Consider the following 27,981-nt stretch of genomic DNA (forward strand, 5'->3'; position numbering starts at 1 on the left):
GTAGGACGGCAATGTCCTTTTTCAACGAGGAGAAGATTTCGGCTTTCAGGTCCGCCGTCTCCATTTGGTCATCTGGCTGGGGAGAGTCCCCGCTGTTCCCGGCCGTACTCGAGGTCGCAGTTTTAGGCCCCGAAGTAGAGGTTCCTCCAGTGAACTTATACTTTCGCAAATTGTTGGCCATTGGCGCAGTAATACTCAAACTAAACTAATATAAAGTAAAAGTAACAAACTTAAAACAGTATTTCGATGCCTTTTGTGGGCAAAGCCATTAAGCTTCATTGTATCATTCATCAACAAGTTCTCTGTGCTAAATGTAACCGGCATGAAACTGTACGGCCACTAAAGAGTTAACCCCCTACACGGCGGATTGTTGCTAAGCTAGTAGCTTAGGCAGCTAATTAACTCACTGGAGCATCGATAGGGTAACCTCACCGGACTCGTTTACCACCGGAGTGTTTGATCTTTTTCGTCCGGTTCTTATATTGGCAGCTCAAGAACTCAACGGAGGTTTTCAGTCTGGTCTCACAAGCAGTTTATTCTGGTCACAGGTCACAGGTAAAGTACTCGCAGCGCTGGGCTCATGACGGACCCCGAGGGGCCGGTCAGAGGAGCCCCCTCTGGTGTGTGTGTCCCTCTGGTGTGTCCTGTCCTGTCCCGTCCCGTTTCGTTTCCAAACATCTCATGTTTAAATGCTTGTTGGATATCATAAAGTACGTAACCATTTCTGATTAACTGTTTAGGTTCGTGCGTCACAGACAGCACGTTCCTGTAGTGATGTTATGGTAATCTAACAGTTGGATGTTGGTTGCAAGGCGTGTATCTATAATCAAACTTCAGAATATGTTTTGCACAACAAAAGCACTACAATCAAGGTCTGTCTGGTACATTCTGTCTATCTGCTTCACAAAACAATACAGGAGAAGCCACGTCTGTGGAGGTCAGATTGACATATTCTGTTCACTCTCATGAGGAGAGAGTAACTTTATTTGAGAAGGCCTGAAACATTCTATGGTCATATTAAATTCTAATTCAACAGGAGCACCGCACCATTCGAGTAAACAAAACCAGTGGATTCCTCCCTCTCCCAAAACTTAGTTCTTTAGCTGGTTTAATTAATATTATATTTCCAATCGTTTCCTCCTGTGCTTAGCCTCCGCTACCTCTCTCCTCTCTCTTTGTGGGTCTGCCCGGGAAAAAAAGGGTCTGCTCAGAAAAGCTGCGCAGTAGATCAACAATCCGCCGTGTAGGGGGTTAACCCTTTAGTGGCCGTGCAGTTTCATGCCGGTTACATAAACATTTAAAATATGACCATGTCATGAAGCCGGTGATAAAGACTATTAATTTTATTTGCTGGAAAGCCCTGTCCCACCGCCAGTTTAAACAGTTTCTACTCGACATCCAGGCTGAGTACGGTGATGTTTTATATCACACCGATATAAGATGGCTCAGTCGGGGGTCTACGCTGCAGCGTTTCTTCTCTTTCAGGAGGGAAATCGGACAATTTTTGGCAGATATGGGACAACCGATGTCACAACTATCTGATCCTATTTGGCTGTCTGATTTGGGATTTTTAGTTGATATAACAAAGTATCTGAATGTACTGAATACGAGTCTTCAGGGGCAAGATGCAGCGTTGAACCAGCTGTATTCACACATCAAAGCATTTGAAACAAAGCTGCAGCTTTTCCAAAGGCACGTGTCACAAACACAGCCTAATACCGCATTTTTCAGCGCTGCAGGAAATAATGAACAGTTTTCCTCAGGACAGTATCAGTGCGCAAACGAGGAGGTATGCAGCAGACATCGCATCTTTGGCTGGGGAGTTTCAACTGCGCTTTCAAGATTTTGCAGCTATTAAAGAGGAGATCAGGCTTTTCTCCTCTCCATTCTCCACTGACCCCGATGATGCTCCGGATCACCTGCAGCTGAACTTTTACCATCAACTTGAAAAAAGCAGGTTTCAAGAGATTCGAACATTTGCAAAGAAAATGCTGAGCTTATTTGGCTCAACATATCTGTGCGAGAAAACATTCTCTGTTATGAACTTTAACAAGAACCGCGTGAGGAGAAGGCTAACTGACTCTCACTTGCTTGACATTTTGCACATCAAAACCACAGCGTTGAACCAGACCTGGCCCATGTGCTGCAGTCCAGATCTCAGTATCACCCTTCACATTGAAGCAGTGATTTGGTTCTAAATCCCTCCTCTCTCTTATCCTAGGTCTATCCAAGCTGAGTGAAGCCCTCCATCTCACTATTTATTTTGATTGTGTTTATGTGCCACTTCAGAGCTTAGTAGCCTGAATGGAGCTGCCATATGTTTACTGTGTGTGGGGATGATGTAAAGTTGTTCCTCTGTTCACCTTCTGCACCATTTCTCTTTGCTCGTGATGTAATTCTGCACCTTTCTGCACTCCCTGTTCTCATGACTGAATTCTTTTTTTTTCACTGACAAAACATTAGCGCAAGAAAATTATTTGTTTTGGTAATCTGAGATGAATAAATTGTAAAATTGCAATTAATTTTTTGTGTTAGTCAAAACCAGTTATATATCTGAACACATGGGCTTTGCACTTCATTTGAATTCAGTTGAATGTTGGTGTTTTGTTCCTGTTCATATGTCTTGAACTTAAAAGTTGATAGGCAACATTAATTACCAATAACATGTAATGTTTAAAATGAGGTATATTTCAGCTTCCTGAATTTTTTTTCCTCAGTTCAGCTTGTTTCATTTTATTTGGCAAAACAGAATGATTTTGGTAAGACCTGTGTGGATTTGCCATACATAAAAAAACAAAAAACAAAAATGCATTTATTAATAAGAATGTCAGGCAAAATGGTTGGCCCTCACGCATGTTAACCTCATCAAATCTGGCCGTCTTTGAAAAAAGTTTGGACACCCCTGGTCTAGACCTTTCCGTTGTATACTTTGTAGCGTGTTCTAGTTTTTGATTGCCTTTTGGCCTGAGATTTTCAGTTCATAGCGTTTTGTATTTTATTATTTTATTTTTTTTTTGTTTTTTTTTTTCCGCTCCTGCTTATTCACGGAGTCGCCTTATGTTAGATTAGCCTTAGCGTTCTTGTTCTTATTGCCTTGCCCTAAAGTGTTTTATTTGTTACTTTGTGTCGTGCAAGTGGGTTTCTCTTGTCTTGTTGGCCCCTGGTCGTGACACTCTTTATGGAAAGGGTCTTGATATAACAATGTTATGAATTGGCACTATATAAATAAAGATTGATTGATTGACTGACTTCTGTAGGGACATGGTTATACCAGCAAGGACTGTAAACTGTTTTCCCAATCATAATCCCTGGATCAGCAATGACACTTGTCTTTTATTATTTATCATTTGTCCACATATTGTTTGTCAATTTGACTGTGTTAGCTAACGGATATACAAATTTCGCTATCTTCTATCTAAATAGATGTGTCAGAGGAGGCCTACAGTTTCTCAAAACGTGGAGAGAGAAAGACTTCTTTTGGGTGAACTAACACTTGAAGCACTTGTTTTTCTTTTGTTGAATGTAACTCATGGATGTATAAGGAGAACAGCATACAGTGTTACACGCAGGGCTCCATTCATATGAATGTTTCAACAACGCCTCTCTGCGGAGAAAATGACAATGTGTACGTCGACCAACCGGAAGTGCTCATATCAGCTTGTGCTATCTTTCTACTGTCTAGTACCTAGCTGTGTACAACAGTTCGACCATTCACTTGAGAACTTGCCAGATGAAAACACTGTTTGCATTAGCTTTTATCTAAGGATACACAGTCAGCTAGAAAAAATGTTGGCTGTAGCCGTCAGATAAGCGTGACATCAAAGTACTATGCAACCCTTGTTAAAGATTCATAAACATTGATACTAAATTACATTCATTTCAACTTTAAGAAATTATATAACATTATAATACGAAATGCTGCTATTTAGAAGGTAAGAGTAAACATCAGAAGATTTCAATGTAAAATGACCCGTTTCCCCCGGTTTGATTTCAATGCAACACACGAGAAGTGGTTTGTTTTTGTCACGTGACAGGAAGTATGTGTTGGAACTTCAACGTTACAAGGAAGTGTGTTGACTTACGATGTAGCGAAACACGACACAGAAGGCTTAAAAACCACAATTACCCCTTGATTCAGGGTGGATTAACTGTTTTCTATGAAAACGGACACGGTTTGTGTTGTTCTTGTACCTTGTGTGATTTACCACCAGCTGTCTGTTTTTGGCTGTTAGCGTTCAACCTTCGTATGCTAGTTTTAGCCTAGTGGCTAGCTAAGTTGGATCAGAACGTTGCTCTGACCGTCGCCACAACCACGCCGAGTTTTCTGCGGATTGTGAAAGCTTTCCAGTCCGTTATCATTTTTATTTTGTGAGCTAATTTGTGTTAGTTCTTATCGAAACGCCGTCTGGCAGTCCTCGGTGTACATTTTATGTAACGCAAACGGTCCTTGTGGTCCTGTTCCTCAGTGGTTTGGACAAGACACGACCGCCTACTGACAGTGGCATTAGGCTGGCATCGACATGGACTCGGCAAAGCCGGGTCGATAAGTCGATGAAGACCTATGACTGTCGTCTTTGGCTGCAAGTTAATGACACTGCTTTTGGTAAAGTTATATGACACTAACGCTGAGTTTCTGGTAGTGGTAGCCAGGTCATGTTATGATGCCGCCTTGCTAACAGCTAACTTTAGTTAAGTATGTTAAAGTTACTGTCACTCTGCCAGCATCGGATAAGCGAGGGAAGACTTGGGTAAGCCCTCGACTGTGATTAGACACGGTCACCGCTCTATTTCCGGATTCAACTCCAATGTTACCTGTCACTGATGGAACGACATCAGACGCTTCCGCCTCGTCTCTGCTGCCAAATTGTTGTTAGTTAAATTAAAGTTAACTGTCCAACTCCTAAAAGTAATAATACAAATTTATAGATAACGTAATCTTTCAACATTTAATTTGGATGAAGAATCACGTCACACAGACTGTAAGTGTGACACATACCGTTTCTAGAACTAGAATGGAGCTGCATGAGGAACAGGATCATTCCTTGTGCTACTGTGACATTAAGGCGGCAATGAGCAGTGTTTTATTCGATATCGTATCTCTTGTATGCTGGATTTATTGACAGACTAACAATTCTTGAAATGGCTCTGAATGGCACCCTTTAGTGAAGGTTATACTTACTTATGGCACTTTTTTAAGTTTTTGAAATGTCCAATTTAATAATGTTCTTCTAAACCGGAGAACAGAACGAGTTTCGATCAAAGTGTAAATGTACTGCCTTTATGAAACCTCTCTATTGTAACAGATAGATAAAATGTATGTCTTGTGTTTATTAGACATTGATCAGCTGCCCTGTGAGGGCTACAACTGAGAGGATTGTGATTTCGTGGTCACAGTTTCCTCCAACACTTTGGAGTAGCTCTCATCATCCCTGAGCCACCAGGATGTTGGAGGGCCTTGTTGCCTGGGTGCTAAACACATACCTGGGAAAATATGTCAGCAACCTGAACACAGATCAGCTCTCCATTGCACTTCTGAAAGGTAACTGAGCATGCATCTATTTTTCTAGTAAAACACGGTGTTCACCTAGTTAAAACTAATGCAGTCTAATACAACAGCTATGTGATAAATCTTCCAGGAAGATGTTTTGGTGAAACTGTTGTAGAGAGTTGATTTAACTGTAGAACAATTCACGAAGATGTTGTTTGTGTTGCTGTTGAACTGTATCACATTATACAAAGAGGCATTCCTGCTGTTTAGCCTACCGCTATTGATATAAATAGAGTGGAAATTTACCATCTCAATACAGGAATTGGCCCCTGCAAGCCACCCTGCAAGAGAAATCACACAGCCATCTCTTGCCAAGGATGTCTTTGCTTCACAAACCTATGGGCAATTGTTGCCACTGCATTTTAAAAATCTGTGAAATATATCAGCTTAATTACAAAATTTACATTTTGCCTTTGGCAACACTTAGTTCACACATTTCATTCACATTTCGTTGACATGAATTCAAGGGTCAGGTCCATGCTTTTCTCTTGCCCTCTAAACAAGGCCTTACGTGACGGATGGTAAGGCACTCACTGCTGGTATATAGTTCAGACTGATTTGTTGTTAGTCAGACATTGATGAAGCCATAGAGTTGATACGTGTTAGTCTGTTAAATGTACCTGGTGCCTGTGCTCGAAGAGTAAATTAGCTAACCTAACCCCGTTAATACCTAAGGCTGCTTCTAGCTAATGTCTGGTTGCGAAGATTGGATGGATGAAATGGGACTCGGGCTGTGTGAGACTGTTTGTAACCACATCTACAGAGACCTTGCTTCATCTCAGCTCCCTGAATCAATCTACTGTACTGATGGGCTCAAAAGATCTCAAAAGCTCTACAATTTAGCTTCACATAGCGAAAAAATTGCTTAATTCAGTTTAAAGTGGTTGACTTCCAGTTTGACTTAGGGTATGGCACCAGGGTTAGGGTTAGGAGGGGTTAAGTTTGGATATGATGCACATACCCTACCAAATTTTGTACATCTAGGCCAGGGGTCTGCAACCTTAACTGCTCAAAGAGCCATTTGGTCCCGTTTCCCACAGAAGAGATAACACCAAGAGCCACAAAACCCTTCTGACATTCAAAATGAAGATAACACTGCATATATTGTTTTTTACCGTTATGTTATGTATAAACAAACTATATGAAATGACATTTCTGAATGCAACAAAAACATTTTGAAAAAGACGCTGGGTTGAAGGTTACTTTTGTCAACCTGAATAACAAATGGACTATTTCACTGAACAATGAAAAAAATATGAATATATGCAAAATAGTAGATTATTAAAATATTTCTCTTACTTGGTTAATGTGATTTTAGCTCCTGCACCTCAGCGAACAGCGTCTACACGTCATTTTCACACAGGTCTGTGTCGCACATTGGCGGTTGCGACGCATAATATAATCTTCAAATTTAGAATTACATTTCAAAAACTAATGGACTAAAATAAAACACATTTTAATTAACCCTTTATGGTCTACCATAAATCTGCCAGAGCATTTATTTTTACATTTTTACATACTGTTGTCACTTTTTTTTGAGTATTTTAATTTACTATACATCAATACAACCCTTACATCCTAAATTTGAATAATATGTATAGATTCATGCCTTTACTAATGAAATAAATGGCCTTCAGAACACATGAACACAAATTAAATCACCTTTTTTGTATCAAAATACATATACAATCTGACAGAAATATATACAGAAAGGAACAATTTGCAAAGAAACATTTCCACTGATTTCCCTGGGGAAAAAAAGTTTTCCGGGGGGTTTCCAGGAGAGACGCAAGTGAAATTACCGTAATGACACCATATTGGCTGTAAAGCACAACGTCTCAGCTGTCAGAAACCGTTGGAATTTTTCCGAAAGCACAAACTGTGACAGAATTACGGTAATCCAGAGCATTCGTGCACTTTGTCCCGCCGGCGGGCCCGTTAGGTCTTAGAGAGTTAAATAGTCATTATTTAGTTTTCAAAGCCACAGGGAGCCGCAGCAGAGGGATGAAAGAGCCACATGCGGCTCCGGAGCCGCGGGTTGCCGACCCCTGATCTAGGCAAAACAGACCGTAAGGCCTCCCTTTTCAAATTTTGTAGGGGATGCCCTCAAGATAATTTACCACACCCACGTCAAAGAACCACATCTGGTTACACGTGTCATGTACCAAGTTTGGTTTTTGGTTACTGTTTAATAAAGAATAATGTGTCCAAAATGGCCGACTTCTGGTTGGGCAGAGATATTGAAAGCCAATGTGAAATATGTTTGTACCATAACACCTCAAAAGCTAAACGATTTTGTATTGCAAAGGTCTATAGATGTCACCTACCAAGTTTGAGGTCGCTCTTAATTCTTGGTTAATCCTCTAGGAGGAATTTGTTTAAGTGCAACGCCTAAATGGCTTAATTTTGTCAAAAATTGCAATTCAATTTAAATGGCTGACCTCCTGTTGAACTTGATTAGTGCAAGAGGCTTTCTTGGAGTCTGGAGATGTTACACCTGCCTACCAAATTTTGTACATCTATGTTAAATTTAAAGGTAGGGGCAGTGACTGAAATTTTCAAGGGACCTTCTCAAACAAATTTAACTACACTCAAGACCTAGACACATATCAGAAATGTCACAGTAATTAGGGTACCTTATAGGCCTGAGGTGCCATGCCCAAGCTCAATTAACGTATCAATCAAGCTACTTATTAATTCAAACATGACACATACAAAATCCAAAATAGCTGACTTCCAAAAATATAGTCAGTCTATGAAATATGAAAAGTAACCAAAATTGAATTGCATATAAAAATAAAGTGTCTAAACATAAAAAATAATAGATTTTAATTAGGGGCTACAGAAAATAATTCTCTGAAATAAAGTATTCTGCCCAGATTAATTGGTAACCTGACGTGCTGTGTAAGAGTTTATGTCTAAATATATAAAGTATACACTCATGAAGTTGAATCTACACATTTCTAAAACCGTTTCAATAAGAAATGAACAACAGAACCTTCAGGAAGGAGGATTCATTGCAAAGCTGTTAATTCAATTTAATTTCAATTCAATTTATTTGTATAGCCCAATATCACAACAGAGTGTCTCATAGTGCTTTACAAAGTTCACTGAAGGCTGCATTGGTTTTAGCTAGCTAATAAACTAGCAACTAAGTGTATGTTAATGTAGGGACCATGTTAAGGCATTTATAACCAATGGTGTGGTCCTTTTACATTGGACAATCATTCAGACACTGTGTAACAAACTGTTATAACCAACACTTGTTGGGAAAGTAAAGCAGCTCAAGCGTGTTTCTGTTTCATTTCACTCCTCAGGTGCAGTGGAGCTGGAGAACCTCCCTCTGAGGAAAGATGCCCTACGTGAGTTTGACCTGCCATTTGAAGTCAAAGCAGGTGAGACACACTGATTGATGACCTCACAAGTTTTAAACACAACAATGGAAACCACAAGAAAAGTAGAATAGATTTCGCAGATATGCTGTATGGGTGAGCCTGATTTTATTTTTGATCAGTCTGCATATTTATTTTCTCTGAGATTACTATGCAGGAGCTGTAAACTTAAATTAAAGTCTTCTTTTTCTGGAACCAGATGGATGTCAGTAATGACCCAAAATGTAACTAATCTATAATAGCATTACATGTAATTATGAAAGGACTCATGGCGTCAAGAGTCAATATAGGTGGTACATAAACATCCTGCAAAAGTAATTGTTAAGTAGTCCCACTTTTTCAGTCAACTACTGATACTGCTGGTATTTTTTGCCCATGTTGATATCTTAACACCACCACCAGCCGAACAGCTTATTTCATGTCAGTTGCTGACACATTACATTTACTTGGTTTTCCATTGTGCTCAAAAATCGAAAATGGGCAAAATAAAGTAAAGGGATGTGTGCAAAGAGTTGTGCAACATATTTTATTTTGATGGACTCATTTTGTTTTGGTAATTGCAAACCAATTTTTATTGTTCAGACCACATTGCAAAGTGGTCAGGGCATTGGGGAATGGTAATAATAATAATGAATATGCCATTTCCAACCTACCTTCACCTCAAAGGATCAAAAATCAATGCCCATATTTGCGAGTGGTGGGAAGTCAGGTTGAAGTCTTTCTTTGGGCAAATCTGCCACCCTTTTTTCAGCCATCTTTCCCTTACAATGTCTGCAAACAACATAGGAAGAGAGGATCTTTCTGATAGCAGCTTTGGTGTATTGGATCACCATCCAATACAGTTAACAAAGTCTAGAAAGCAGGTAATTTCTTCTTCACTGTCCTAATTGCTCATGAATGTAAAATGAGACTGGAGGTGCAGGTGCATCTTCGATGACTACAGTATTCACTGTATCATCTCCTTTGACCTCTGGGTCATTGCTGCTGATAGAAGCAGAATCCACAATGTCAATTTGCTAGTCTCTTTGATTCTTGAATAGAAAGTTTAGGCAGAGAGAGAGAGAGACAAACCAAACAGCTACCAATATACTAACAGCAGCTATAGCACTGACAATAGGAATGTGACTAATAAAGTAGCAATATGGTAGCACTGAAAAACATGATGAGTGGCCGACGATCTGCAGCAGTGATTCATGAAGCCAGAGAACCACAGCAGGAGAACCAGGACCAGGATCCACAGGATTCTGAGGGATGAGAAAAGCACAGAAAGGCTCCGGGGAAGATACCAAGTTAGTAACAGATGTTAAAGAGACATGAGACATAATGATGGAGAGGAAGAGGAGGATAGAGGAGCCCAGTGCATCATGGGAGTCCCCCGGCAGTCTAAGCCTATAGCAGCATAACTAGGGGCTGCTCCAAGGCCTGATCCAGCCCTAAACTATAGGCTTTATCAAAGAGGAAGGTTTTTAGTCTACTCTTAAATGTAGAGAGGGTGTCTGCCCCCCAAACCCAGACTGGAAGGAGGTTCCACAGGAGAGGAGCCTGATAGCTGAAAGCTCTGGCTCCATCACTACTTTAGAGGACTTTAGGAACCACCAGTAGGCCTGCATTCTGGGAGCACAGTGCTCTAGTGGGGTAGTACGGTACTATGAGTTCTTTAAGATATGATGGAGCCTGACCCTTAAGAACCTTGTAGGTGAGGAGAAGGATTTTAAACTCTATTCTAGATTTTACTGGAAGCAAATGAAGAGAAGCCAGTACAGGAGAAATGTGGTCTCTTCTCTTAGTTCTCGTCAGTACACGAGCAGCAGCGTTCTGGACCAGCTGGAGAGTCTTTAAGGACTTATTGGAGCAGCCTGATAATAAAAAGTTGCAATAGTCCAACCTAGAAGTGACAAATGCATGGACTAATTTTTCTGCATCATCTATAGACAAGATGGGCCTGATTTTAGCAATATTATGTAGATGGAAAAAGGCAGTTCTGGAAATCTGTTTAATGTGGGAGTTAAAGGACAAATCCTGATCAAAGATAACTCCCAGATTCCTCACAGTGGAGCTGGAGGCCAGAGTAATGCCATCCAGAGCAGTTATGTTGTTAGAAAAGGTGTCTCTAAGGTGTTTCTCAGTTTTATCTGAGTTTAGCAGCAGAAAATTGCTGGGGTTATCTGGTTTTGTGTTCTGAGGTTGTAAAGTCATGTGTTCCACCTCGGCCAATGGTGGCTGTAAAGCTGGGTCCAGGGGTGATTTAGCACCTATGTGTGAAAACTTAAGGACTCTGGGAAACTGAGTTCAGAGAGAGAGCCCTTTGTTCAAAAGACAGAAACATGGAGTCCTTTCCATTTGGTGAGGCCCACCAGCTATATAAATAAAGATTGATTGATTGATATCAATACAACACGTACAGTCTAAGATTAAAATATGTGGTTTCAACAAAATGACCCCAACTACGACTATCAACAACTATCTACATTTTAGTCAAGATTCAGATTTTGTGTTTTATGAAAGTTCCTTTAGTGTGATCCTTGCATCATGTTGTTTTTGACCAGGCTTCATTGGAAAGATTACTCTCCAGATCCCTTTCTACCGGCCTCACAGTGACCCATGGGTCATCTCCATGTCCCAGCTCAACCTGATCATCGGCCCTGTTCAGCTGCAGGAGTATGATGGAGAGAAAGAGAGAGAGGAAGAGAGAGAGCGCAAAAAACGCCTACTCAAGGCCCTTGAAGACAAATTTAAAGTGGGTGGATCAACACTACAGATTTGAAAATGTGCTTCTCATTTGTCTCCTTAATGCCACAGAATAAGCAACAATGAAATCCTCCTGTTTTTAACGATCCGGAAAACTAGTTTTTTGTATCTCTAATTGTCATTGCAGTCTTAGCAGGACACGAGCAGCTATGACTTGCAGTCATCTAATTTTTTAGTGCTGCATGTTACTATATCAATTCACACCAACACAATTGAGAGTATGTGCCTGAACTATTATACTCTTGTATTACTACAATGATTTTTAATGATTAGTTCTTGTAGCAGCAGAAAGAGTTTACGTATCAGAATATCAGATAAAAAAAAAATCTGGCAAGCCATATCTGAATTGAATAATCAAATTGAATTATGTAGCTTGGCTTTGTTGTCCTGATATGCGTTTGCGGTCTCCGGTACTTATTGTATTTCATTTAACTTATATCCCTCTTCACTAACGTGGACTTTTATCTTTTGATTTCTTCGATGTTGACAGTGTATGTAACTGTGTGTATATATGATAGTATGTGTTTGGCTCCTTCAGAGTGAGTGTGAACAGAGAGGAGAGTCTTACTGGTACTCTGCCACTGCCTCAGTGGTCACCAGGATTGTGGAAAACATTGAGGTAAGTTGTTTCAACACCTCTCTGGAACAGTTTTAACAAAAACTGATTAACAAAAAGGATTTATTCCATCTGTTGCATGGGACTTGTCACAACTTCACCTGTAGTGGGGCATGTTATTTTTTGTTCATAGTCATTCATTCTTTATCTATGTCAAAATGAACTAAAACAAGTGTAAAGCAAAATGGCAAAAGAGCCCGTGGTGTGTACATTAGTGGTATCTGTAGTGCATGGGAGTGAGAATAGTGGATGAAGGTTGTAAAATAAATAAGATGAAATACAGTTAAGCAAATATGAAGTAACTACCTATGTTTACTATGGACTGCAGTCGTTTAATGGATAGGTTCACAATATTTCAAGTCTGTCATAAGACAATAGTTGATTGGTTTTGCCTACTGTAATCATTCTTCCTGTTCATACAGGCCACTAAGACATTCCTTACTGAAGTGATGGGGGACAAAAATCCTTGTTTTGTTAGTTAATTTGAAGCTAATATGGGGCTTCAGCAGCAAGTTACACAAGTTGAGTCAGTATCTTCCAGAATTCACACTAAAAAGACTGCAACTTGGTAAGACACCCTCTTGATTTACTCAGTTCAGACTGCTCAACTTGATAAATAAATAAATACACACACACACACACACACACACACACACACACACACACACACACACACACACTGTTGCCCATAAAGCTTGAATAATTGTTCAGTACCCCCAGTTTTGTTAAAGCCTGAATACACAGTTTGCAAAGGTTCATTGTGGTTTAAGTTTCATTGTGATATGTTTGGAAGAGTTTGATCAAAAAAGTTGAGAAGATATAAACTTTATTCATCAAGAATAAACCACATTGTCACAATCATTTCATGAGAAGAGGTAAAAAACATTTTATTCCAACTTTATGGGCAACAGTGTATATATACATTTTTGTTGGGATCAAGGATTGTGAATTTTGTCCCCCATCACTTACATTGGTGTACTGAATAAACTGGCAGCTGGGTGATTATGATACAGTACAATTATACACAAAATAGGCAAATTTTTTACTTCATACAAACACTCTAAAGAACGATACCCAGGGCTCCAGACTAACTTTTCCACTGATGGCACTGGTCTTACCAACTTGCCTTGCATGCTGGTGAATATGTGCATGCTGGTGAATATGTAATATATGTAATTTTGTATTGATGTAAAGACTGACAGTGACTGATTTGAATTTGAATGTGAATACGAAATTTCTCTGCCATGAATGGTGACTGACATAATAGGTTGTCTTATGTCAGCTGTGGGTAGGGGAACAAGTGCCGACATGTCATCATGCATTGGCATTAATGCAACCATTGTGAAATTCAACTCACAAAAAACGGTTGCATATGGGACAGTTTTTGTTGCTGTCTGGAGCCCTGATGCTTAAATCTTCCACACGTCAGGACAGTGAATTTATCCTAACACTGCAGACCATCTCCATCTGTCTGACCTTGTATTACTTTGATTTTCTGACTTATGTTTAGCTGAAGATCCAAGATGTACATCTTAGATTTGAGGATGACTTCTCCAGCCCAGAAAAACCCTTTTCCTTTGGGGTTTGCATCAACAACGTCTCTGCTCAGAACCCTTCCAAAGAGTCTGTAAGTAAACTAATGTGAAATTACACACACACACACACACCTTTTCATTTTGGCTTTTAGCGGATCAGGAGAATGTAAAGTTTAAAGGACCTGTTTTTATTTTATGCATACAGAAGTTCAGTAAAGTGCATTACAATCACCAGAGATATGTTCTTTGTAATGAATCTTATATTGTATGAATCTCGTGAGATTTTTAGATTGTAATTGGCTGCCTCAGTTCATTCAGGACACCACAGGAGGTTAACAGGGATATTCCTTGTATTAGCAGGTCCAGAAGCTCCTTCGACAAAAGCAGCTAGAGATAGAAGACTTCAGCGTCTACTGGGATACAGAGTGTGAAATGCTGGGAAAGTTTCCTGCAAATCAGATCCAGGTAAGGTGCTTGGTCTCCTTCAAAAGTTAGGAGTCAGACTCTGGAACTTTAGGTTTTCACTTTCACTTTTCTCGCAGACAATGTTTATCCTAATGTTAACCTGACCAAACTGAACTGTACAAACACCAGAACAGAGACATTTCTGCTACTTGAGTAGCTGAATGGTAGGGATGTGTTATTTGTACTCAGGGTGGAATGGGACTTGATGTAATTCCAGGTGCCTTAAAGGGATAGGCAACTTGCTGTCTGAAGGAAATTAATTTACCCACATAACTTAAAATTTAACAGTAGTGCAGTGACTTCAGTTTAGGTACATTTCTAATTCAAAAAAGATACAAGCTGCTCAGTGGAGCACTTTCACTGCAAGACCTGTGGAACCTGCCATTAGAAATTCACTTGAATGACAAAATGTAATGATGCAAAACCTAATGCAATGTAAATGCAAATCTAGGCTCATATTCTGTACAGTTATGGAGATCCAGTACCATATGAGTAGCCTGATTGTTTTGGAACTGTGCAGGATGTGATGACCCAGTGTATGCAGAGCCGTGAGCATCAGTACATCTTTGAACCAGTGTGTGCCTCCATATTGCTCAGAAGAAACACCTCCAAGGATCCTCTGAGGTCACGAAACACCCCACGAATTGAAGGCCAAGTACAGCTTGAGCCCATGTCCTTACGCCTGTCACAGGTCCGTATGAACACCTCATGCTCTACTTTATCAATGATATCAACTCAATTAACAGTTCATGTCTCTGCTTGTTTCAAGGTGGCACATTTAAATTCAGATCAAAAGGAAAGACAAATCATCTTTTCACTTTTTGTGATTTTCCATCATCAAAGACATACAGATGTAAAACTAAACAGTTGAAAATGTGTCCTTTATATTTTAATACTTGAAACATTTTTTTGTATTTTTTAGCCTGGCAGCTCTTGCTGTGGCTTGCTGTTTTACAATAGTGTTAGTATTGTCCCACAAGTGTTATGGGACAATATCCACAGTCATTTAGTACAAAATACATAGTAAACTTCAGTTAGAGCTAATATGAGCCTTCAACATTCTGAACTGGACAAACAAATCAGGGCTCATCCAAAGTTCTTTGTTTGGACAGAGGGAAAGGCCAATAGCTCAACACAGTACAATTGGAATTACTCAGTTAATGAAAGCAGTGAGTGTTCAACAGAGTGGGGAGTATGACGTGACTGTTGAACTGATGAAAGTACTGTGGAAATCTGAATTAGACTGGATTTACCATGTGAACCGTTATAGTAGAGGTGGTTCTACTTGCCTACAATGTATGTCCTTGACATGAAGAAACAGATAACAGAGACTATAAAGAAAAATAATAAGCCAGAAAAAAAGGACATTGGTGCGACTGATGAGACCTAACATAATGCAATTGCATTGTGCGATAATTAGTCTTTACATATGCTAGCCTGTCTGTGTGGTTGCATTGGTCTGGGATGATGTCTACAGTGCCTCCTCTTTACAGCACACTTAAATTTCACATTCCTCTAAACCACTACAAATATCTGACAAATATCTCCTAATTAGCTTATGTAACACAAGCACACAGAGCCTGACTGTGTGTGTGTGTCTCACTCTCTCTCTTAGGTCCAGTACCAGCAGATCATGGCGTTCCTTAAAGAGCTGGACCGCCGGGAGAGAGAGATGCTTTACAGAAAGTGGAGGCCCAAAGTCCCAATTTCTGGAAAGTAAGTTCATGTTGAAACACTGAAGTTTTTTATGGTTGATGAAAACACTCAGTTAACTTACATTTGCTTATGTTCAGGGACACAACAAAGAATTCAGGCTCTGTCCCTGAAACATTGTAAAACTTAATTGTCAGACAGTCAGATTTAAGCCTGTATTTTTCCCTGCAGTTGCCGGCAGTGGTGGATGTTTGCCATCCAGGCCAACCTGAGTGAAATCAGGGAGCAGCGGCGGCGAGGCAGCTGGGAATTTGCTCTGCAGCGGGCACGAGACACCCAGACCTACACCAGCCTCTACTTCAGAAGGCTTAAAGGAATCCCACTAAGTCCTCAGGAAGAGGTACTTCACAGAATCAGAATCAGATTTATTGCCAAGTATGTTTCAACATAAACAAAGTGTTTATTATCATATGCACAGTAAGGAAACAGGTTTCAATGTACAATGAAATTCTTTCATTGCTGTCCGCAAAGAATGCCCACATTTAAGTATAAATAGTTAAAAGATAAAAATAAATAAAAAGGCAGTTTAGAATGCAGCATGTGAAAAAAAGAAATATAATAGAAATATAACTGCGAGAAATGAGTAGTGCAAAAAAAAGTGTGCAATTACACATGTGCAAATTGGAATGTAAACATATGAGGTCCGTGGTTGATTATAGACTCCTGTTAGCTGTTTAGGAGTCTGATGGCAATGGGAAAGAAAGAGTTCTTTAATCTTGAAGTCCTACATTTCACACTTCTGTGCCTCCGGCCTGAGGGTAGAAGTGTGAACAGTCCGTGCTGGGTGTGGGTGGGGTCCTTGAGGATGGAGGCAGCTCTCCTGTGGACTCTGTGGTGGTAGATGCTCTGCAGAGAAGGAAGTGGAGTCCTGGTGATCTTCTCAGCAGTCTTCACCACTCTCTGCAGGCGTTTGCGGTCCATAGCAGTAGTGCTGCCGTATCATGAGCTGGTGGTGATGCAGCTGGTCAAGATGCTTTCAACAATGCAGCTGTAGAACTGACTGAGGATCTTGGTCGACATGCCAAACTTCCTTAGCCTAGTAGTATAGTACAGCCATTGTTGAGCTTTCTGTGTGGTGTGGTGTTGAGTGTCAAAGTAAGGTCCTCACTGATGTAGGAGTCTTTGTTGTCCAGGTGGGAGAGGGAGTAATGGAGGGCAGCAACGATGGCGTCTTAGGTAGACCTGTTGGGCCGGTAGGCATACTGCAGGGGGTCCAGGGTGTCCGGTATGCTGCTCTGAATGTGGGCCAGTACCACTCTCACAAAACACTTCATGATGATTGGAGTGAGTGCTACCGGCCTGTAATCATCATTCATCTGTATTTGTATTTGAATAGCGACTTTCCAGTCATTTTGACGACTCAAAGCACTTTTACATTATATCCTGATTCACCCATTCACACATCATTCATGCAGGAGGAATCTAAGTTGGAGGAGACTATTCTTTCCCACTCATTCACACACTGAAGCTATGCTTTCACACGCATTCAAGCAAGTTGGGGGTCAGTGTCTTGCCCAAGGACACTTTGTCATGCATGCACATAGAGGAGCCGCTGACCTTCCGATTGAGGGATGACGCACCCTACCTTTGAGCCACAGCCGCAGGTGGAGTCAAGTTGGAGAACTTGTCGTGCAGCAGAGCTGGGATGATAAGTCCACATACAGGATCCTAACCTATGCTCTTGAAGAGTCAAGGAAGATAAGATAGTGCCATGCCTACAGACCCACTGGTTCTCTTGGCAAACTGCTAAGGGTCCAGGAGTGGGTGACTTCCTTGACTTCAATGACTTCATTACCACAGAAGTCAGGGCAACGGGACTGTAGTTGTCAGACACAGTAGAAAAGAACTGTTTTGTACAATGTGTTGTCTGACGACGTTTGACAGTCCCTCCTAATCCAACCTGCAACTAACCGAGCATGACATGCAGTTCTGATGAAGTAATTTGGCAGCCTAAAGGCTACTACAGGAAGCTCATGATCATGAAATTTATTTTCCTCAGATTTTCACCATCTGCCCAAAATGATAAATGTATTTACACAATTACGTGTGTTCTTAAGTTTTGTTCACATGTTGTGATGCAATAAGGTTTTGGTATTTTGAGATGATGCACTTTCGAACACAAAAACACATATTACTGATCTGATGTTGCATTTGTCTTTCTCACCTAGAGTGAGCTGGAGCGAGTGGAAGAGGAGCAGACGCTAGAGGAGCTGCAGAGTCTCCGAGAAATTGTCCACGACTGGTTTCGAAAGCAGGAAGAGATTGCAGAGGTCAGCTTAGATGATTCATCCTGGTGTTAAATGGTGTATATAATTAAAATCCCAATGCGCCAATTCACTTTGTTGCCTTTGTTGGAAGTTAAATGCCTTTCTGCCTTAAGCTAAGCTCCTGTTAACTACATTTTCAACTGACACAAGGGTGACTTTGCACAATTAGTCATTCACTAATCTGCTGTATTTGTCTTTATTAGTTTTTTGTTCTTGGTTTTAGCTTGTGTTCTTACTCTGGCTCCTCTTCCAGAATGTGCGAGAGCCCAGCAGTGAGCCCCAGTCCTATTCACCCACCACATCCATCCCCAAGAGCGGGAGCTCAGGAATGATCCAGTATCTGCAGTCTTGGTTCCCGGGCTGGGGAGGCTGGTATGGAGACTCACAGGACCCTGACAGGCCTGAAGAGCTCCTGCCAAGTCCGTCCTCCTGGGATATTCTAGGTGAAAAACTCACTCCTATCTGGTGCCAGAAGACAACTGTCAACATGTAGCATGTTTCTTAACTGGGAATCCACATAGGAAGCAAGATGTGATTGGCATGTTAGCATTCTTTCGTCCAATCCACACTCCACACTGTCAGCAGCAGCTCTTGGGAGCTGATTGGACAGCAGCTCACTGACCTGCCTTCACCAGGCTTACTGACAGCAGAAAGTTACAGAACCAAAGTAGTTTTCATGTCAGATCCATCAACAGTGTTTGTATGTAGCCTGTTGGTTCATTGAGACATGGTTAGTAAGTTCAAACACACAAAAAGCGTGATATTTGTGTGTTTGTAACAGCTGTTTGTGCATTTAATGCCATGAAAATGGACTTCAAATGTAAAAACAAAAAAGCAAAGGGGGGTCTCAGTTAGTGTGGATTGATTCATTTGCTAAAATGGAAACGTAAGTAACGGATGTCAAAAACACCTCTATGACCGCTTCCTGTGGGGATTGCCCTTTAGACTTTTGATAAGCTCTAGCAGAGGTTGCTACCACAAGATTGTTTTTATTTGAATGACATATTGTGTTACATTAGATAATGTTGAAATAGGTGAAGTCTATACTCCTCTATAGTAAGTTAGATTGTTGTGTTATGTATCGCATGATATTGGGTAGCGTTGGTTTAAAAGCCTGAAATTGTCATCTCTGCTTCTCCAGCAGAGACAGAAGACTTGTTTGATCCATTGGAGGACTCTCACACGCTGAACACATTCACAAGGCGAGATCACTTGTTTGCCCGGCTGGAATTCTTACTGGAGAAGGGTGGAGTCACACTCTTCCACCAGGACAGGAGGGGGGGCACACTGCATGAAAATGGGTTTATCCAGTTGGAGTTCTCAGGTACACAGACATTTTGGCGTTTGGAAACATTTTTCAGAGAGTTCTGGGTTAAGAGTGTAATTTTTGCAATGGTGAAGTGCACTATTATGCTAGTTTTATCAATCTGTGATCAATAGATTTAGACAGTTTTAGTGCTAATTGGTTAGGCATGGGTGACATGGATAAAACCTTTTATGATATCTATTTTTGGCTAATGCAATTAGCCGTGTTCCAGCTCAAATGTTCTAAGCTTTTTCTGTTGTATATCACACCAAACTATTTTTGGAGTTTGGACTTTTGGCCGGACAAAACAAGACTGGATCTAGATCAAGACTTGTCCATATCTTCTGAACAGGTTTTACAATTTTCTGACTGATTAATTGAATAAATTCTAAATTTAGAACAATACATTGATCAGTTAATTGTAAATATAGTCAACAGATTAACTGATTATGAAAATAATTGTTACAGTTACCCCTGTACTGACGCATTGAAAAGTAAGTGTGTAGTAAACTGAACTGAATTGTTTTAGTCCCATCTAGATGGATACAGTTGTTATGATAAACCTAGAGCATGATAATTTACTGTGACCGTTTCCACAGGGGTGAAGGTGATTGTGGAGTCTCTACCTCGCTCTGAGTCCTCCCTGCTGTCTGTTAAGCTGGGTGGTTTGTTCCTGAGAGACTTGACTACTCAGGGCACCATCTTCCCTGTTCTTGTTTCTCCCAAAACGGTAAGCAGTGATGGAAAGAGGTAGGCAGGGAGTTTTTAATGTGAAGAATGTGAAGTAAATTACAGTTCCTCAAGTGCATGATATTTATATTATTTTCCATTGTATGTTGCCGCTCATGTTTATAACATCTGTTACTTGTTGTAGGACAAAGTTGTTGTTGCCATAAACCAGCCACCCAGCCAGCCCACCAGTACGTCTGGTAAGATTTTATTTTTTTGTTATAAGAATCGATTTTACAATATTTTATTAAATTGTTTGTTCTTAATTTTTTTGAGAGAAACTCAACGTTACTTTTGATGCTTGTTCATCACTATACCCTACCTATACTTTATTGTACTCTAACCGGACAGAAGCCCAATCACACAATAGTCCAAAGCCCCTGCAGAGCAGCTGCTCCACACTAAACTCCTGTAACAGTGTCTGATTTTAGCTGTTAGACCCTTTTAGTGCCTAAATTAGTTAAATATCATCTGTCATGTGAAAACATCAGATTAAAAGAAATAAATAGCATGCGTCCTGGTTAAAGTTGAGCAATAAAGAGGGAGAGGGAGGGAGAGAGAGGGATAGGGAGAAACCAACGTACTAGCAGTGACTATAGCACTAGCAACACGAGTGTGACTAAAAGATGTGGAGTTTGTGGAGTTTCTCTACTGCTCTGTTACTGAAGTGTTGATCAGTTCAAGGTGGACAGTAGTAGAGGAGGTGATGCCAGCATCTGGTTCATGAGCAGTTTAACTGACTTCACTGCATTGAGCGTCAGAGCAGTGAGCAAAAACCCAGGGTGAAAAAACAAAGAATGGGGCTGTTCTGCTCTCTTTTCCATCACACTTTATCATTATGGTTAGTTTTGCAGTTGTTTTGAGACAAACGAGTCTCATAACAGCTTGAAGTGCTGCCATCCTGTGTTGCTCTGTGTGTAATGGCATCGCAAAAAACTTGTGATTCAAATCGTTGATCATCAGTGTGTGCGGTCCATCCGAAATGTTCATAATTTGTGCTGTAATAACAATGCTATGCACCCAGGGATAGCCTACAGGTCTTGATTACGAAATACTACTTCAATATCTCTGTATAGTGTGGATGAGGGAATAATCAGATTTGAGCGGCCATATGAATAACAATGCACCACACCCCCACCAGCTTTTACTGAAATGTTTGTCTTTTAAAGAATATCATGTTGTTTTTGTGTTGTCAGGATGTAATGCAGAGTGCTCTTCATCACCAGTGTTTGAGATGATATATGAGCGTAACCCTGTGAGGTGTAAGTTTGAGAGAAGACTGGAAGTGAACACTAGTCCATTGAACATCATCTACAACCCACAAGCAATTAAAAAAGTGACTGAGTTCTTCTATAAAGGAAGAGTTCATACCTCAGGTCAGTACTACATGTTCTCTTTAAACATGCACTCCTTGATTTTTGTTGTTGTTTTGTTTTGTTTTGTTTTTGAAGACACACCAAGCATTTGCGCTGCTTAAAGGTCAAATTGGGGGCTGTCAATGGCTTTAAAAGATATTAAGTTATTAATTGCACAATTTTCTGTAATTAATCACGATTAATCATTTTTTTCTTGAGACTGAAGCTTGTAATAATGTGCATTTGAATGTAAAATTACAGAATTAGTGTAGACTCAACATAGAAGTGTATTTAAATACAATCCAATACTATTGTACAAAAGCATCTTTTTAACGTTTAACACAGATTCTGTCCTGTGAACTCCACATTTCCAATACAACCATCAAGGCATCCAAACCGACTGTCAGCTTGAAAGGCAAATTTCACACATGCGCCAACAGAAATAAAAAAAATTGAAAAAAAAAGGGAAAAAAAGCCCCAGCCTATATGGCAAAGGTCCAGTTGACTTTCAAAACCATCAAGGCCATTAATATTTTCAAATAATTTTTTATATGTACTAAAATCACCTCTGTCTAGATACAGACTGAGATAGACTACTGTAGATTGGTAGGGCTGCAGCTATATCTGCTATCTCGTCTCCCACAGTCCTCTGAGTATACAGGTTTCACATAAAAGCTGAATGAATGGAGCGCCACACATTCACACACACACACACACACACACACACACACACACACACACACACACACACACACACACAGAAACAAACAGGGACAAACAGGACATGCAGGGGAAGGGAAAACACACAAAAACTGGATGCATGGCCATGGCGGTGGCAACAGGTTTCACAAATTTCAGCAATAAAACCTAAAACCTTAAAAAAATAACAGATCAAACATGAACATGTAGTGAAGTTCGAAGGAACCATAGACACTGCATTTGGCTCCGCCATAGTGTCGTGGTTTGATGACAGTGGTGCCGTGCAGCAGCAGGTATAGTACAGCACTATTATATAGTATTTTCTATGTATGTAGTATAGCATATATATGATAGCACTAGTATAACTCCTTTGTACGTTCGAATACCAACAGATTATTGTATTGAGAATGTATTTATTTGATGTCCAGGTTTTGGGTATCAATCGGAGCTGGAGTTGAGAGTGGCAGAAGCGGCCAGGAGACAGTACAACAAGCTGAAGATGCAGACCAAGGCAGAGATCCGACAAACCATTGATCAGCTACTTGTTGGAGAGTTTATTGTAAGATTGATTCACTGGAGGGTGAGATGAAATAATTGGCAGTTGCCATTTCCAAATGCCTAAATACCACTGATATGTTTGCTCTGTAGGAAAACGGTAAGCGTTGGACCATGAAATTGGACATCTGTGCGCCCCAGGTGATTTTCCCTGATGACTTCCAAACAGGGGACCCGATGCTAGTTGTTGTTGATTTAGGCAGAATTCTTCTCACAAACTCTCAAGGTAAAACTATCAATCATTTTACCAGAAAGTAAAAAGATATACCCACATATCTTTTGACTAAGGAAGTAATATTATTTATTGTTATTCATTTTCTATGAAGATAACGCCAAGGCCAGCTTAAAATCTGCTCAAACTGAAAGAGAAGACGGGAGTGATGATGAGTACCAGACACCCCTTGCCACCCCACCAGAGTCTCCTCCACCTGAAGTAGACATACCTTTGAAAGAGCAGCTCAAAGGTCCTGACCTATCCAGCCTCAGATCCCCTGAAAATACACAGTCCTACAGCAGAAAGCTATACGAAAAATACTCTTTGTCCTTTAAGGACCTGCAGATAATGGTTGGTCGCTTTAAGGACAATTGGAAACATCTTCAAGAGAGTGAGGTAGGGCCTACACATGTGGTGGAGAAGTTTAATGTGCTGCTGGAGCTTGAGCAGAGACTGCGCTACACATCCGACCCCCAGCTCCCTGGAGCCGTGCTGTCAGGAACCCTACCAGATCTCAAGGTTCACATCAACCTTGAGAAGATGACCGCCCTCAGGAGTTGTTTGGCGAGGCTAAGCAGTCCATCTGTAAGTGGAGGGGACAAAAGTCAAGACACAGACCCAAATATAAGGTCCCCTGACCCTCTTACCCTCCGTCATGACAAGATCTTTCAGAGGGAGGACAGCTCCTGGAAGCTGCAAGGTTCAGCCAAAAACCTGACCCAGAGTGTGATGACTTTAGAGCAGCACACACGTGAGGTCCTGGTGGAATCCCGTCTACTACTAGCTGAATTCAACATTAACTATATGCAGCTCGGAGTAGAGAGTGAAGGCCGCTACATATCTGTTCTCAAGGTATTTGGTACAAAAGCTCATTTTGTTAAGCGGCCGTATGATGCTGAAGTCTCTTTGACTGTGCATGGTCTTCTGCTGGTGGACACGTTACAGACCTATGGCTCAGACTTCGATCTCCTTGTGGCTTCTCATAAGCATCTCAGTTTTGATATACCCACAGGCAGTCTCAGAGAGAGCCAGCCTTCGTCCCCTGTGTCATCTGATGGCAGGTCACCCCAGCATCAGGGTCATCACAGTGAGTCCTCTGGTGTGCCTATTGATAGACTTTCTCCCTTCAGTTGCGTTCTGAAAGACCAAGAGGCCCTCATTAAGCTTGAATACCAATTTGTGAGCTCAGACTGCCCCTCTATGAACCTGGACAGCTCCCTTCAGGTGACAAGCATGCAGGTTAATAACCTGGATATCATTCTCAACCCCGAGACCATGGTGGAGCTGCTTAAGTTCCTGCAGAAGTCTTTTCCCAAAGAAGAAAACACCTTGGCATCATCATCACAGCAACATACAAAGCAGCCTTACAGTGAGGAAGGGGAGGGGACATATCAGGCCACCTATGACCAAAACAAAGAGCTGACTGTGGAGATCCACCGCCTTAACCTGCTTCTTCTTCGGACCGTGTCCACTGGCACTGTCCTGGGTGCTGAGAAAAAAGGGTTGAAGATTGCCACTGCCAGCATCACTGGAACCAAGGTCAACGTGTCCATGGGCAGTCGGTTGGACATTAATGGTTCACTTGGGTCCATGCAGTTGGTGGACCTGACCCAGGAAGGAGGCCGAAGCCAGTTTGTGGTCAGCATTGGCAGTGTTGAGGACAGTTCCTCAACTCTTGGGGGATTATCATTCCTTGCTGACACAGGAAGTTCTCCGGGAAATTCTCCATCAGAGGCTTTAAATTTTCGCCTCATGGAGAAATCCCATGGGGAGTGTTCCTTGCAACTTCAAATGGCATCCTTACACTATAACCACTCAGCCAAGTTCCTGAAGGAGCTGAGTCTGTCTGCTAACGAGGTGGAAGACAACTTTCGGTCCATGCTGAAGAGTGCCGCCACCAAAGTGTCAACAGTGCTAGCCACCAAGACGGCAGAGTACAGTGGTATGGTTTCGCTCTTTGAGACTCCCTCACGGAGAACTCGAACTCAGAGTCAAAGCTGGGCTTATCCATTTGAGGATGAGGAGGATCTTGCCGTGGAGGAACCTGAATCTGCCATAGACACGTTCTTGGTGAAGCTAAACCTTAACATCAGCATTGAATCACCCGTCGTCTCCATTCCGCGTAAACCTGGACACCCTGAGCTGTTGGTTGGTCATTTGGGAAGCATAACAATCCAGAATTTTGTTACTGGACAGGATTCCAAAGGAGAGAGGTTGCAGGTGCTTGTGAAGGATATTCGACTGTATTCAGTCAACATGAGTCATTTGGTTTTGAAGAGGGCACCCAGAATGGATAATGCTGACACCATGTCAGCATCCCACATTGGAAGCATCAATCAGGATGAACCGCAGTTCACACGTCATGACTTCTTTGAATCTCTCAGTCGCGGAAAAGGTGAGAAAGTTACATTTTAAGGATAGTTATATTCTGTATACCTGTTAATGCAAATAATGCAAGCATATATTTTATATGCAGGTTGTGACACAAGTCACATAATTTATTTTCTTTCACAGCCTTCCACATATTGAAAGACACCACTATACAGTTCACTCTGGAAAAACATTCCATTGATGAAGACACCCAATTTACCTTCTTCACCACTGAAGAGCCGTGCAAGACCACAGGGTTACTGAGAGTTGAAGGCAAATTCATCAACCCTGTTCAGGTAAACACTATGCCAATGCTACTTCAAATAGGTAATAGCAGTGTTTATGTTGTGGTCAACTTGAATAAAGACAGACCAGTCCCCAATTAAGGCCTTGCAAAATTACAAGCTTTACTGTTATAGTTAGTTACTCCTTTCAACAGGAATACTGTCCTCGTTCACTTATTATAGCCTCCTTCTACTTTGCCTTCTTTCCATCACTGTTAGAAGACAATTCCTGCAGATTTTTCTTTGAAACTGACACAGATTAAGACCCCATACAGTATTTGACAATTTGAGGTGCTTATTTTAGATCATATTGCGAGTCAAAATGACTTTACATTTCGGGGCCATTGTTTGTTTAGGGTCCTGTCCTGTACTGTCCTGTACTATACTGTATACTACTTTTATCACCCTTTTCCTGAACGTTCCGTTTTAGCTCTGGTCTCTTAAAGGCCCCCCCTCAAAAAAAGCAGTCTAGTCAATCATAGACAACAAGGCAGATTCAGGTTTTCAAATGGTGGGACCGTCTGCCTGCTGATGGGCTGAACGAGATCAAATGTTCGACCGATCCCTGCATTTGATGTCCAAACTGGGGCTTAATCCAAACGGTGTTCTCACATTTATTTACAGAAAGATGGAGTAACAGAAAAAGAGAAAGGATGGCTTTTTCTTATAGTTTGAGGGCCTCTGGACACAGGGGCACATGTTAATGTTGAAAAGACACTAAAAAGTGATTTTGCAAAGTATGTCACCTTTTAATTTTTTGGCTCAGCATTGTATGTATATATGTATGTATGTACAGACTTGAATTGACTGATATCTTGCTCATTCTCCTGTTAATTTGTTACAAGTGCTCGGGCAGGATACATTACATCTTTATCATTCTTATTAGTTTGTAGAGTTTGATAACCAAAGGTCCTCCCACTTTCAACCTTAGCAGAGGTTATAATAAGTTAAAATATCTCCAGAGGTGTGCAGGGCTTTTAAGTGAACATTTTTGATGTGGGGTTACTGACAGGATATTAATTGTATCAATGTTTGACACTGATGATAGGTGTTCCTGTGCAAGCCTGTATATGAACAAGTCCTCCAGACACTGGACAATTTGTCCCTGATTGAGGAGCAACGTGTCACACCCAGCCAACCACCCACACCCCCACCACCAACTCCTTCCTCCAACAGACCTCACCGATTTCCTGATCCCCAAGGAGGGCTGTTTGCAAGGGACCCTCCCCATATCAGCTTCTCCCATTCGTCGCTTTCCTCTCCTTTACCTTTACAGTCTCACAAACCTGCTCTTGACTCTTCCTCATTCACACAGCTAAAAATCACCTTATGTGTGACAGAGTTGCAGGTCCAGCTAAGTGCTGACCTCACCCAGGGTTCCCAGGGCTTAGTCAGTTTGCGCTTCCAAGATCTTGAAGGAGACTTTAAAAAAGACCACCCTCACCTTCTGGCAGTTCAGCTGACTCTGCGCTCTTTGCAAATGGAGGACCTCTTGGAGCAGAACCCTGAGTCCAAGTACAAACATTTGATGACGTCTCGTGGAGCTCCCAAACCCTCCACCTTCAGTCCAAAGGAGTACCTTTCCCAAAGCTGTCCATCAGCATCCAATGCCCTGTTCCCAGACATGCCCCGGTCACTGCCTGCCCATATGGAGGAGGCCCAGAATGTCTTCCAGCTCTACCAAAGGCATCCTAGCACACCTTCAGCTAACAGTCGCAAATCCAAGAGGGACCCGGATTGTCCCAGCACCCCACCTCCCTCTCCTACCCACCATACATCCTTCACTCAGCCACCACCAGACTTTGACGACTCATTAGTTCATATCAGTGTGCTGCTGGTGGACCAGAACCACCCAGAGTTCAAAACGCGCTATGGCAGTGTGGGACGAAGCATAGATATTGACTTTAACTGCCTGGACGTTTTGATCACACTGCAGACCTGGGTGGTTATCCTTGACTTTTTTGGTATCGGCTCAACAGCCAATAATCATGCAGTGAGGGTGCACCCAATGTCACCGCAACCTGTGCCAGGATATCCTCTGTATGAGCCAGAGAGTGAGGATGAGACAACAGAGGCCGTCAACACAAAGGTGGACCTAAAGGTAGGTTACTGGACCTGGTGCATGTAACTGGAATGACTGGACTAGATGGTAGGCTGCAGTTATATGGTCTTGTACAGTAACAAC

The 27,981-nt window shown here is 41.4% G+C and overlaps 1 protein-coding gene across 1 annotated transcript in view; it reads left to right on the forward strand.

Moving 5' to 3' along the window:
* The first annotated feature begins 4,111 nt into the window (after positions 1–4,111).
* The window catches only part of vps13d (vacuolar protein sorting 13 homolog D), a 69,952-nt gene continuing 46,082 nt past the window's right edge, over positions 4,112–27,981 (forward strand). Inside the window, exons 1-21 of the mRNA XM_070840318.1 lie at positions 4,112–4,172; positions 5,395–5,539; positions 8,866–8,943; positions 11,487–11,677; positions 12,227–12,307; positions 13,815–13,931; positions 14,200–14,304; positions 14,825–14,995; positions 15,920–16,020; positions 16,189–16,357; positions 18,186–18,287; positions 18,538–18,727; positions 19,426–19,608; positions 20,190–20,320; positions 20,465–20,519; positions 21,516–21,695; positions 22,802–22,932; positions 23,022–23,154; positions 23,255–25,537; positions 25,657–25,808; positions 26,845–27,897. Coding sequence (XP_070696419.1) covers positions 5,443–5,539; positions 8,866–8,943; positions 11,487–11,677; positions 12,227–12,307; positions 13,815–13,931; positions 14,200–14,304; positions 14,825–14,995; positions 15,920–16,020; positions 16,189–16,357; positions 18,186–18,287; positions 18,538–18,727; positions 19,426–19,608; positions 20,190–20,320; positions 20,465–20,519; positions 21,516–21,695; positions 22,802–22,932; positions 23,022–23,154; positions 23,255–25,537; positions 25,657–25,808; positions 26,845–27,897 — 5,703 coding nt within the window. The 5' untranslated portion in view covers positions 4,112–4,172; positions 5,395–5,442. The remainder of the gene's footprint in view (positions 4,173–5,394; positions 5,540–8,865; positions 8,944–11,486; positions 11,678–12,226; positions 12,308–13,814; positions 13,932–14,199; positions 14,305–14,824; positions 14,996–15,919; positions 16,021–16,188; positions 16,358–18,185; positions 18,288–18,537; positions 18,728–19,425; positions 19,609–20,189; positions 20,321–20,464; positions 20,520–21,515; positions 21,696–22,801; positions 22,933–23,021; positions 23,155–23,254; positions 25,538–25,656; positions 25,809–26,844; positions 27,898–27,981) is intronic.

Source organism: Pempheris klunzingeri, chromosome 11 (assembly GCF_042242105.1).
Source record: "Pempheris klunzingeri isolate RE-2024b chromosome 11, fPemKlu1.hap1, whole genome shotgun sequence".
Lineage (NCBI taxonomy): Eukaryota > Metazoa > Chordata > Actinopteri > Acropomatiformes > Pempheridae > Pempheris > Pempheris klunzingeri.